Genomic DNA, 13,911 nt, shown 5'->3' on the forward strand with positions numbered 1-13,911 from the left:
GCACACAGGGGAATGACCGCGGCAACACTGAACGATGCGTGCATCCACTTCCCTATTTATACCCGCGCCGCAGGGGCGGAGTGTGTGATGCGAATCACGCACGCCAATTACATTGGCTCGTTCAATAGTACTCAAAGAGGATAGGCTCTCTAGCGAGATGACGTTATCGACTGAAAGGGAACAATTGGGGGGGGGGGGGGGGGTATCAAACTGTCTCTGGGAATTGTCTACATTGCAGTTCATTGCTCAGTTCACATCTGCAGTCCTCAAGCCTCCTGTATATTGTATACCATCTGTAAACCCTTAGTGTCTTAAGGACTGTTCCATAGGTACAAGTGGAGTTTATGGTTCATTGAATAAGTAGAAAAACATTTACAATGTTTTCAATAATGATCTGTAAAACTTGTATGGATTTTACAAAATTATATTTAAAATATAGTATGAAAAAATGATATCTCTAGTTTATAAGTGTATATAAATACATAAATTTAGTAATCAGCATAAATGAGTAAACACGTCTGAACAAAGATAGTTCTCTATGTTCTAATGATCACAATTACAATTCATGAAAAGATGAGAACCCTAATCTCCAACTGTAATCAAACACACTTGAAGCAGCTAATAAAGCTGTTCAGCATCGCGTGACGTGAAGGTGTACTGAAGCAGGTTGAAAATAAACTCTTCTGATCCCCAGAAGCAGGGTTGTAGACCTTGGTTTTAAAGTCCTGATAAAATATACAGTCTTTGTGCCTCTTAAACATTTTTATTAGAAATAATAGATTTGATATACAATCACAAATGGCATTATATTATATAATTTTTGCAAACTTCCATATCTGTATTTCTATAATTAACCTGAATGAGTGATCTTTCTTCACACAACAATTTGAAAGCTGTGTGATTAGCTTGTCTTCACAGTTATATATAGTTAATACATGGAAATGTATACATAAGCAGATTTGTTAATGAATATGGTGTGTGTATATATATATATATATATATATATATATATATATATATATATATAATCTGCGTGTACTGTAAATGCACACAGAATTTACACACAAATCCAGATGTTTGCAGTTAGTGAAGGAGAACCATTGTTTACCAAATATTACAAACCTATACAGTAGATTTGTCATTCAATGAAAAGAAATGATTAGAATATAAAAAGAAATACATAGCTTCTACAACTTTACAGTTAAGTTGTCATCAATACAAATGTGAAAATATCCAAAAATATTAGAAAGAAATAACTGTTGCCTTCCTGTGAATCAGGATACAAGCCATTCATTTCCATTAATAAATGTTAAAAGCACTTTTGAGCTATAGTGCATAAAGGCCAATTAAACCCCGAACAGACATTGGAATAGACCTGAGAATGATAAAATATCAAAATACAGTACGATTAAAATTGCTCATTAGGTATTGCAGTGCAATTTGTAATACATCAATTTGACACAGCACAGCAATTAAAATTTTAAAGGAGAGAACACAAAATACTGAATTACAAACTTTAAAATAACCTGAATGACAAATAGCTTAATGCATCCCTCCAAACAGGATTCATCTGTTAATGGGATGAAAACAAAATTCCAATTAGGGAAAAAAGCACAGATGCACAACATGCAATGCCTCTGCCGTAATGCTGAGATATTGTTACTTACAAATGCTTACAAATATAATGGCTTTCACATTCAGTGGTCATTTATCGCTAATGATGAAAGATAGTATTTCTCTCTAGAACAGACATCTAATGAAAATCAACATGGATGGGCTTCGAAATGACTGGAAATAGACCTCAATCCATATTTCTATCCTCCTGTTTGATACGTATGTTTACACACAGTAAAGAACATGTGAATGTCAGAGATTGGGTCAAAAGAGATGGAGAGAGGCTTGTACACATTGTTGTTTTTCTCCCAAAGGTATGTCATGCCGTTCTCCAGGGCAGGAGAGCTGCAGTGATCCAGGGACACGTTAAGCCAAGGTTCCTCGACAACACTGACAACTTTCAACACAATGTGACGGTCACATGTGCCAAGTGCCACACTCTCCACTTTACCAAAGAACACTAGAAACACACAAACAAGATCTTTTAGTTTTAAATTAAAAAAAAAAAATGTATTTAGTTTTTTAGGTCGCATCACAATATATTGTTTAAGAACTTCACCTGTTTTACTGCATATGTCAGGAATCAGGTCCATTAGTGGTTTAAGTCTGTCTACTGTATGAGAGCTATTAGGGCTTGGTGTTGGTTTGAGATGTTCAGCACAGCAGCTCCACAGGGACGTGTTGTAGTAGTAATGCCCACAGCAATAGTGATTTGGTTTGGTGTCATAAAGAATGGCATGGGTTGAGGAAGAACAGCAAATTTGATTGGTTTTATTTATCAGCAAGAGGTTTCCACAGCACTCTGCTTTCACTTTGTACTTGTCAAGGTTGTAGAGATGACCCGAGCAGCACTTCATAAACTTTTTGTGGTGGTCATAGACATTTGAACCACAACAGAAATTACCATTCGTCTTGTTGTAGCTGAATAGAAAAAAAGTTGGAAAGAAAAGTCAATCAGTAGGCAGCACTGATACAAAATGCCTAGGGTGGCAATTTACAAAGTCAATTTCACCAGTGCATGAGCCCCAGAAAGATACTTCCCTCGCAAAACTGATGAAGAAAATTATTGTATTCTGACATCCAATACAACATCCATACAATATACATATTGTATTCTGAAACATTTTCCTTCATAGCACTTCTGTGGTCGTGTTGCGTGTCTGTATTCATTATTACAGTTATCTGCAATGAACTCTAATACCTGATTCTTGCTAATTTTGGGGTGTTGACTCCAAACAATTTGTTCTAAAATGCCACTTTCGAGACGTTCCTTGACTTTGGTTGTCTATGAAAGTCAACTGAACTGTTTTCTCAGCGCTGTTATTGTGTTTTGTGGCAGCATTGGGATGTTCACCAACAGTATACAGCTGCAAACATAATTTAAACTTTTTTTTCTGCCACAAAGAATAATTATGGCCAGTGAAATGCAAACCCTCTGGTCTGCTGAAAACTATAGAAAATTATAGGTTTTGTCAAAAAGCTTATTTATAAACTTGTTTGAAGTTCTTAGAGAATTTGAACATATTTTCCACTCCTTTGCAAATGTATGCTAAATTATACATTTGGACTACTCGACTGCTTTTGTTATTTACATAAATGTTATTTACATGCTTTTGTAAAAAAAAAAAAAATGCTTTTGTCTTTTTAGCAAATCAGCAGATTTTCTTTTAAGGTTCAATTCTTTTTTCATTAATTTTATATTTAATTCATGTAATATTTAGTTATTGATTAAATAATAAGTAAATAATTTAATTCAGTATTTATTTAACTGATTTAAAGTAAGAACAGTACGGTTATTCTGTTATTTGAGGTTGGTAGTGGTTTTAAAATGTGTTGTTGGTTTATGGGGTGGCCTAAATGACTAAGAGACTCCCGGTCTGAAGCGGTGTCATGAATTAGTCTTGGCATTTGCCTCTACATGCATTAGTTAGACTTGAATTTCCAGTTAGAGACAAAGACTCATTTGTCAAGATTTATCCTAAAGCTATTCAATTTTCAGAGAATCACACTGGTACTGCTATTTGTTTTTTTACTTATTTGAGCAGGACTATACATAGGAAAAAACAGTGAGTAACTTTGTACATTGTATACAGTGCTTTACCCCTGAAGAAAAGATCAGTACTTTAGACAAATATGTCATTCTACATAAGGTGGACGTGTAGTTGAAATCAAGGGTCAAGGTTTTGCTGTTCAGCATCTTATCCCTTTATCGTCTAAATATATGGCACTTTGCCCATTGAAGGTCATTTAACAGTAGCTGTGCATTGTGATGAAATGGGAAGTATTGCAGATGGCCCTTGAGAATGTAAATTGCATGACCAGTCGAATGCTACTTACATTTGGTTCAAAATTAAAGTATTTACAACACAAGCAAAAAATACATAGTGCACTTTTAAATCCAATCAACCCTTTGTACTCGTACCTGTGTCCATTACAGCAAATATGTGTTCGAGGACTGAAGGTTTGTCCTCCACAACAGTGCTCGCCAAGACGGGGACGGCCAGACAGATTGCAGTTAATGTCTACTGGAGAATATACAACACCTCCGACACACTCGGATTTCTGAGCAACGTTGATATGAAGAGTTCCATTACAGCACAGCACATGGCCATCGAACGGAGTGTAAATATGTTCCCCACAGCACTAAAGGATACAGGTAAACAGTATATTAATGTATGCAGGATTTTTGTGTTCACAGAAATCCCCAATTTATTCGAATGGGATGTTCTATAATGCTTAATCTATGTGTTTAAAGGCAATACTACCTTATTAAGTGCTCTTGCCCTGTACCGATTCCCTGAGCAACAGATTTCTTCCTTGGGATCGTAGGTTTCTGATCCACACTTCAATTCTAGAAGAGAAAGGAATTAGTGAGAGCATGGAATTATTAGCTACAATTATCCTAAAAGTCACCAAAATTACCAGAGATGTCAAGAACGATTGGCACAAGTTAATGCCTGAAAAAAAATCAGCTTAGGCAACTATCATAAGTTACTGAAACGCAACAGTCTCTCAATCACTGTCTGATGGAGAGAGGGAGATTTGTAAAAAATAATAGTAGACAATGAGGATGCCAAGAGCTTTACCTGGTCCGGCGGTACTCCTTGTAGAGATATCCAGTAACACATAAACACACACACAAACACATAGTGGTGTTAAGTATTTGAGAAAATATTATTAGTTATTGTACTTAAGTATATTTTTGGCTACTTAGTAGTTCAACTGTTTCAAAGATACAAAGCAACTTTTAATCTCTACTTGACAAAATTGTTTAAGAAGTATATACTAAGTATATATACTAATTTTTCATGGCACCAAACTTTTCTGCAGCAGTTTATTTCTGCTACAATAGAAGCAATGTTGCCATCAAAAGGGCATTGAAGGTACTATGTCTTGTGCCTTTTGCCCTTACTCGCCCAAACAAGACTACTTAACACAAATGCAGGTGAATTTGCTGGTAGTTGCTGAATCACAGGTGTTTCATAAATTAGATGAGGACATGACTGCAGTCATGCACATCCAGTGCAAGTAGGCTTTAACTATTTAATTTCACTTAACATTATTTTATTTATCCGTTATATTGAAGAGACCTTTCTGAAGGATATTAGTTTAACTTTTGAGCACTTGACTGAGACTTGAGTGTTTGTAGACATTCGTAGGCTGTTGATCTTGATTTATTGCAATATTGAGATGTTTTATTTCAACTTTAGAAAATAAACAAGTGCTTGCTCTCCTCACAAATCAACTGCATGTCTCTTGAGGGTCAAGTACTAGTGCATCTTTGAGCCAATGTTCAATATGAGTAAAATACTTAGAGTATCTGATTTTATCAGTAGCCTACTTAAGGCCTGATTTTACAGACAGGGTTTAGATTTTTTGCATTTTATTATTTTTTATTATTAATATCTATTATGCATTTTCCCAGTGGTACGGGATTATTAGAAAGGATTTTTAAAAATAATTTTTATAGAAACTGCACTCACAAAGAGTAAAGCTAATAATCCACTATTTAAAAAAATATCACTGATATATTCACGTTTTCCATGGTTGTGGGAAACCTGAGCATAACAATTTTTGCAAATCAAATTTAAACTTTGGGTTGCTTTAATCATTCATTTAATTACAGAAGAAGGGACACTGTTCAGAATGAGAAGTGCTGAAGTATTCTGATATTTTTGTATTCAAGAGAAGCTTTTACTTTGTTGTCTCTTGTGTGGCACAGAAGCTCTTCTGAAGTGGTATTTAGGTGTTTTTACTCAGAATGTTTAATGCTGCTCAGATGTGGCATAAATGCATTTACACAGCAATTCTAATAATATACTTTTATACTAGGGACTAAGGAATAATTTAGTCCTGCTGCTAAGTAGCATTATGTCTTTACACAGAATTTTGAGCATACACAGAGCAGCCTTAAATCAGCTGTGTAAAGATGCCATGTAAAAAGAGGATTTTTGATCAGGACTGTATGACTCACCTGTTCGGAGGAGAGTGTTCAGAATCTGTGAGAATAAGATTCAGAATATAAGTCGTTATTAGGTACAGGGCTGTAAATGAGTGTAAGAAGTTAAAGTCATTATAAAAGAAGTGATTACAGGACATCCTTGATGTAATGGTATGAAGATCCAACAATCTTGATAAAATCTTAACCATGTCAAAACTGAACAATGCAAAGTGTTCAAGTCGCATCAAGTCTACCTTTGGTCAAGTTGCATGTCATTTCAGCACTGGTTCGAGTGAAAACGCTGTCATTACAGCAAATCTCATTCAGGGGATTGTAAGCTACAGATTCACAACATTCAGCCACCAGCTGGCTTAATCCACGAGTTAGGGTACCTGCAACACATTAAAGTACAGAAAAAAAAAACATCCTACAGTGTTCAGTCTTTGCAATTTCCTTGATAAGCATTACATGTATCACATATATCATATACACGGGTTGGACACTGAAACACTGGCCAATATAGGCTGCGCCTGGAAAATGAAAAATTCTGTCTTCAGAGGACGCATTCCAAGGTAGGAAGGCATCAAGGCACATCCAAATCCAAAGTTAGCTGCACTTCATGTGGAAAAGCTTGTCTTGCAAGTTAAACCATAAAAGACATCAGCACCAGATGGAATAAAGGGCAGGGTACTGAGAGATTGTTGTCAGCTTTTACAGCGGTCTCTTGAAATACCAAAAATGTTTTCTACCAAAAAGGCCAGGCCTGGATGGAACTTTCCATTATCATTACCATTATCCCATTGCCTAAAAAAAGCCACATGCTAAGGAGCTTGAGGATTATAGACCAGTGGCTTTAAAATCTGTGCTCTGTAAGTGTATGGAGAGAGTCGTTTGTCAACAATTTACTCAGACACTGACTGTTAACCTTGATCCTTTGCCATTTGCGTACAGTTGGGCGCAGAGTCAAAGACGCCACTCTTACTCTGCTGGACGAGGTTGCAAAACATGGATGCGGCAGACTCGTGTGATAGCATTTTATTTATGGACTTCTTTTCTGCCTTTAATACGGTGAATATGAACACACTTCTGTGGCGTTTTGGAGGAATTGCATGTGCATAAAACTTTGGTTTTTATGGATTAATAGTTTCCTATGGACCGTCCACAACATGTGCTGGTTAATGGCAGAAAGTCAGAGAATGTGGTTTTAAATACTGGTCTCCCACTGGGATGTGTTTTATCTCCAATTCTCTTTTCTATTTGTACAAATGAGATGACGTGTAATAGGGATAATTTGATGCTTATATAATACGCAGACGACATGGTATTGGTGGGATGTGTAAAGGATTCTCAATCATTGGACGATTATTTTATTTTTTTTATTTTTTTATAAAACCTGGATGGAGGAGAGTTCTTTGCAGGACTCTGTTGTAAATTTGTCTAATAAAATAATTGGGGAGAAACAAGGATCGCTTACTGATCTTTACACAGTGGGAGTAAAAAAGGAAAGCCTCAGTTATTGTGACGGGTTCTTCCCATCTCCTCTATAGTGCATTTCAGTTACTTCCTTCTAGCAGATGGTATAAAGTACCTTTGGTAAAAAAGACCACATATAAGAAGACTTTTATTCCAACTGCTATTGGTATTTTAAATGGGATCTTAAGATGAATATTGTTTTTCTTAAGAACTGTGTAGGTCTTAATGTTGTAGGTTTTAAAACTGATGTTAAGTGTTTTTTTTTTTTTGTATTGTATTGTTTGTTGAGCCCTGTGGGGATAGACAAAGTTTTTTTAATTGAATTGAATCTTCACTGATTGGATATTGATTCCATCCATAAGAGCTGAGTGGGAAGGCTGAATTAGCAGAGCGATAGCACAGATGTATATAAAATATTGCAATTAACAGTTGGTGCGTATTTCGCTGGCTCATCTGAGACCAGGACAGCAAGTCTTTGTGGTGTATGGAGAGCCACGATATCCAGGGTAAAGTCGGCATAATTAATTATTTACATTTATGTAGCGCTTTTCTAGGTACTCAAAGCGCTTTTACATATGGAAGGGGGAATCTCCTCAACCACCACCAATGTGCAGCTCCACGTGGATGATGCGACGGCAGCCATAGTGCGCCAGAACGCCCACCACACACACACACACACACACACACACACACACACACACACACACACACACACACACACACACACACACACACACACACACACACACACACACACACACACACACACACACACACACACAAGCTTACTGGTGGAGAGGAGACAGAGTGATGAAGCCAATCATGACATGGGGAGGATTAGGAGGCCATGATGGACAGAGGCCAAGGGGCAAATTTGGCCAGGATGCCTTTTTCCGAAGGACATCCTGGGATTTTTAATGACCACAGAGAGTCAGGACCTCGGTTTAATGTCTCACCCGAAGGACTGTGCTCTTTGACAGTATAGTGTCCCCGTCACTATACTGGGGCGTTGGGACCCACACAGAGCACTGGCCTCACTAACACCTCTTGCAGCAGCAACCTGGTTTTCTCAGGAGTCTCCCATCCAGGTACTGATCAGGCTCAACCATGCTTAGCTTTAGTGGGCAACCAGTCTTGGGCTACAGGGTGATATGGCTGCTGGCATACTTCCATGACGGACGAACACACATCCAACAGGAGTAACTGTTGACGCAAGAGGAAGCTGTCTGACAGGGATGTCCACATACTAACCCGGATTGTATCCAAAAAAACAAAACCACAGCCGCCCAACTCAATACAGAATTAAACTTGTTTGTCAGGAGGTTCAAAGGGTCAGTAATCATGGTCAGGCTGCTAGAGCCAAACCTTTAGTCACTCGTGCCTATGCAAAATGTTTCATTGGATCCAACAGTGCAAATCTTGGGCTGTGGACAATGTAAAACATGTATTGTTCCCTGATGAGTCCACCTTCACTGTTTTCCCCACATCCGGGAGGAGAATCCTTAAACATCCGGGAGGAGAATCCTTAGAGTTACGGTGAGAAGAATCCTTAAAGAAGCTGAACTGTTGCTGAGTGAAGCACTGCGGTGGATCAGTGATGGCTTGCGCTGCAATATCATGCCATTCCCTAGTACAGTTCTTGATGGGCGTTACTGCCAAAGACTACTGAACCATTTTGGAGGACCATTTATCAGGATGATAATGCACCAATACACACAACAAGACTGGTGACAGAATGGTTTGATGAACGTGAAGTTGAACATCTCCCATGGCCTGCACAGTCACCAGATCTCAATATTATTGAGCCACTTTGGAGAGTTTTGGAGAAGCAAGTCAGAAAGCATTTTCTAAGAGGAATGGCTCAAAATCCTTCCGGCCGTTGTGAAGGACTTGTATGTGTCATTCCCAAGACGAATAGAAAAAGAGAGTTTTGGGAGAATTTACCGTAAAACTTCAAATAATAGCCCGGGATTTTATTTTCCCAAACCGCCGAACTGCACCGGCTTGTATTTGAGACAGGCGTCTATATGAGGCAGGCCTTTAATTTAGTGTTGAGATGTTGTTCATTGAGTGTAGGCCTAGAGATAACGATCCAAATAGCATAGGAGGATAGATGGAAGCATGCCTAATATTAGCCTAATATTACCGTATGTCTTAGATTATTGGCAGCAAAACGAAATGATGTGACAGACATGGGCTGAACAATACAAGTTACCGGTAATATCCATCAAGCCTATGAACTTATTGCCTGAAACACATCAACAAAAAAGAATGAAGGCTACCCTGTAAAACAACTGCGATCATGTGATACAAAATGACCCTATTCATCACTATCATCCTCACCACGATCCACAACTACAAAGTGCCTTGCTTGCACTAAAAGCTCCCGCCCAGATCCGCAGGGCTCTCCCTCTTTGAAACAATGGATAAGGTGATCCTCGCTTCCATCAGAAGCTACTGTCAGGCCACATACCTGATGACAAGATCCCGAAGTTGATGAAATTAACTTCCTTATCTCCTCTCTCACACACACACACACACACACACACACACACACACACACACACACACACACACACACACACACACACACACACACACACACACACACACACACACACACACACACACACACACACACACACACACGCACACACAGTGTGTAAAAACAAGCAGACCTTAAAGGAATTTTTCAGCTGCTCCGTATCCAGCTTTTCCCACGCTTGAAGTACTCAGGCAACCAACAAGTTGAGTTGTTTTGCCAGCATACCGGTAATACAAACAAGTAGCCTACCCTATACTTGTCATGACATGATAAAATATTTTGTCTAGCGCACAAATTTTAAACAAAATCTAATTAATTAAACAATGCAGGGCCAAGTTAATTTAAAAAAAAGTTTAAACAATTTGGAACTCTGGCTTTCACCTAATGGCATCTAATCAGAACTTTAGTGTGCGCAATCTGGACCGTATAACTGTCTTTAAAACAGACGATCTGAGGGTTTTACCCGGAACTAAAAAACAGATTTTTAAAAACGTTTTTTTTTATGTTTTACAGTATACCTATAAATTATTTTGGTCTAAAATCAGGTGTTTCAGTTTCATTGTCCAACCTTGAACCATATTTCATTGTTTGCTTCCTAAACTATTACATTAAACATCTTCCTGCAGTGACTCAGCAGCCATAAATTGAGAGTTGCAGGAGTCTTTCCTACCATTACAGCAGGAATTTCCTGAGCTGATGTAGGACAGATTTCCACATTGCAGCTGATGGCTGCTTTCCATCGGCCCACTGGAACCCGTGTTGCTGCTGACATTATAAACAAGACAAAACAATCTGATTTTATCTTTGCCAAAACATTCTGTTAATTTACACTTAGGTGATTTTATGGTCAAATAAATGTAAAATAAATAAATAATAAGAAAAAAATCTCTCTGAAACTATGTTCAGAGGCTCTCTTATTCTTAAGGGTCTGTGTGAGATCACTTACTGGCTTCCAGTGTCAGATATTCCTGAGGAACAAAGAGATTATTCATTATAAAAAGTGGTAACTGGAGTAATTTTTAATATGAAATGTACTTAGTGCAAGTTCCTGGTCTTATTGTGAACAAATGCACAGTGCAAACTAATAATAATCTTGAATCAAAATGCAATAACTTGATATGGCTCTTTTTTTGCTTATGTCATCATAATGGCATGAAAAGGGGAATGAGAAGGGAGATCCCTCTATTCTGGTATTTAACACACTTTTCAGAATACCGGACAGAAAATTTGAAACCTCGCCCTACACTTTTAGTGACAAAAAAAGCATTGTTAACAGCATTTCATGATTTTAAAATGAAATTAAAATTAAAATTCTGTCAAAATTTATGACTCATGTTGTTCCAAACCCGAGTTCTTCCGAGAATTTTTTTTTCATCTGTTTTTCATTCATACAATAGTCAGAGAGTTTTGATGAGGGGTCTGATAATTCTTCTTTTAAAACGTGAATTATTTTAAGCAGCAGTTTCCACGTATTAATGATTTAAATTCTTGTACTCTCACCTTACTACTGATACTAAAGGCCAATTCACACACTGCTCTGACAGGCGCCAACCAACAGCAACAGTGCGTTACACTTGTCGATGCCTGTTGGGGATAGTCTGCACTTAATGTTTTCACAGCATTCAGCATTTCTCTGGTCTTGGAATATCGTGTATAATCTGGTGACTGTCAGAGCAATGTTAATTGGCCCTAAAGGGATAGTTTACCCACCCTCAAGTTGTTCCAAACCTGTACGGTTTTCTCTTTTTCTGTTGAACTCAAAATAAGACATTTAAAGAATGTTGGTAATCAAGCAGTTGACAGTATAGCCATTGACTTCCATAGTAGGAAAAGAAATACTATGAAAGTCAATGGCTACCATCAATTGTATGGTTACCAACATTTTTCAAAATATCTTCTTTTGTGCTCAACAGAAGAAAGAAACTCGTACAGGTTTGGAACAACTTGAGGGCGTGTAAATGATGATAAAATCAATACTTAAATATATAATATTTCTTTCTGAAAACAGAATGAGACTATCTATGCTCAGCATTCAATAAAGCATACAAATACATGTCAAAACAGAAAGCAAAACAACGGAATTCATCACAAAATGTAATCCAAATGTTTGGCGCAGGTCAGTGGAATGAGAACGAGAGAAAAACACCGCACTGCCGAGAGGCGCGTTTTTTAAAAGTTAAACTGCGAGTTTAGAACGCCGTGAAAGTTTAGAAGACTCTTAAACACGTGTTTTTCAAAGATAAACAACAACAACACAGTAGCGCAGTGGAATAAAAACCGCGTTCTGTGTAAATGGTCCCAGATCATGCCAAGACGAATCAACTGCTACACTACCACAAAAATGCTGTCCTTGGCGCCCAGTCAACCCATATCCAGTGTCGGTAGGTTTGTAACAGTTTCTTACCTCTCCTCGTTCGCTGGCTTTCTGTTTTTGCTAAACTCCCAGATACGAAACCAGCTACTTTGAGCGCGCTCCAACGGCAGCAACTTCATGACTCGACTAATCTTACGTTACTGAAACACTGTGTAGTAAGAAGTACGAAGTGTATGTGCTCATACAGCGCCTCAAAACGTCCCCGCCTCCATTAAAAAACAAAAAAAAACAAAAAAAAAAACACTGACACACTAAATTGTAGCTAATCAATCTCCACAGTCTTGGTTGCACATATAAATCCCTAACAAGGCACTTTATATAAACCACTAATATTAGAATAACTCAATTATTAATGTGAAAAAATAACTCATATAAATGACAATTATCTGACACTAAAAAAGAAAACCTAATAGTAGCCTAAATACAAGCATGTCTAAAGTTTAATTTTAGTTTAGCCTACTTACCGTGTGCAGAGAATGTGGCAATAATGCACAAGATTGTCACACCTGCAATAAAAAATAAAATTAAAATTAAAAATAATATTATACAAAACAAATCTATAAATCAACTCAAAACTTAAAAAATGTGCTTTCTTACATCCAGTGGATGTGTAGACCTCCATGTTCAATCCCTGTTCAATAAAGCTTGAATATCCAAACATGATGCGAAGACTATTTATTCACTTTATAAATAAAACTTTAGCCCCGCCTTTCAGGGTGCATCATTAAAACAAGGAAGGACTACAGATTGTGATACCCAACAGCACACAACGGAAGTTACAAGTATGGACATAATACAGTAGTAGACCAATTCATATTTCATTTGGCTGACGTTTGGTCCCACTTGCATCATTGCACGGGAGTTTGATTAGTGAACTGAACAGTTACTGAGATAATGATCTCTGAAGAGTCCCTACTTGCTAGTTGTTTTGGATAAGTTGGTTGTACTGGCATGCTTTGGGCATTGTTTGATATCTTATTACATAACCTTATAAGCCAGTGGTTCAGCCTGTTCCCGGATTTGGGAACATTTGCATTCAGCAGGAGTGAGCAGTGAGTGATCTATTTTACTGGAAAAATATTTTCTCAACTTGTACAAAGTATGGACCGAAGATAAAGATGTGGGCACATAAGATAATAGTCATAATGGCAACAGGGGGAAAAAATATCTCCTAAACTGTTTAATAGACCAAAATAGTTTTGTTAGATAAAGTTTTGTCAGCATGTCTAGCTTATGTGTGGAATGTTTAGTAAAGGTCTGAAAAAGATCCTTTTTCCAAAAAAATTAAAGTTATTTTTAAACATTTTAGAATGGTGAAAAAAGTTGTTAGATAATCATAAAAAATAGATTTCCCATTGTCCATGCTTTAAGCAAGGATGCAGAATACATTATTTTGATTCTGCTGAGTTATTAGCTTAAACGGTTAACGTTAGTTCACCCAAAAATGAAAATGATGTCATTAAT

The 13,911-nt window shown here is 37.4% G+C and overlaps 1 protein-coding gene across 3 annotated transcripts; it reads right to left on the reverse strand.

Moving 5' to 3' along the window:
* Positions 1 to 743: 743 nt before the first annotated feature.
* LOC143700869 (uncharacterized) lies at positions 744 to 13,139 on the reverse strand. 3 transcript variants are annotated; one of them, XM_077194603.1, is made up of 11 exons: positions 13,045 to 13,139; positions 12,912 to 12,953; positions 11,020 to 11,041; positions 10,744 to 10,838; positions 6,310 to 6,447; positions 6,089 to 6,113; positions 4,701 to 4,717; positions 4,380 to 4,465; positions 4,037 to 4,257; positions 2,174 to 2,535; positions 744 to 2,074 (listed from the first exon to the last, which is right to left on the reverse strand). In XM_077194603.1, exons 1-11 carry the CDS (start codon positions 13,106 to 13,108, stop codon positions 1,815 to 1,817), a joined length of 1,332 nt encoding a protein of 443 aa, XP_077050718.1. In that variant the 5' UTR covers positions 13,109 to 13,139; the 3' UTR covers positions 744 to 1,814. The 3 variants fall into 3 exon arrangements, with proteins under 3 accessions (XP_077050718.1, XP_077050720.1, XP_077050721.1); XM_077194605.1 differs by lacking the exons at positions 12,912 to 12,953; positions 13,045 to 13,139 and adding an exon at positions 12,478 to 12,593 and having other exon boundaries at positions 6,089 to 6,158; XM_077194606.1 differs by lacking the exons at positions 12,912 to 12,953; positions 13,045 to 13,139 and adding an exon at positions 12,478 to 12,589.
* Between the last annotated feature and the right edge of the window lie 772 nt (positions 13,140 to 13,911).

This window comes from Siphateles boraxobius, unplaced genomic scaffold (genome assembly GCF_051911475.1).
Source record: "Siphateles boraxobius isolate OS27281-9 unplaced genomic scaffold, OSU_SipBor_1 32, whole genome shotgun sequence".
NCBI lineage: Eukaryota > Metazoa > Chordata > Actinopteri > Cypriniformes > Leuciscidae > Siphateles > Siphateles boraxobius.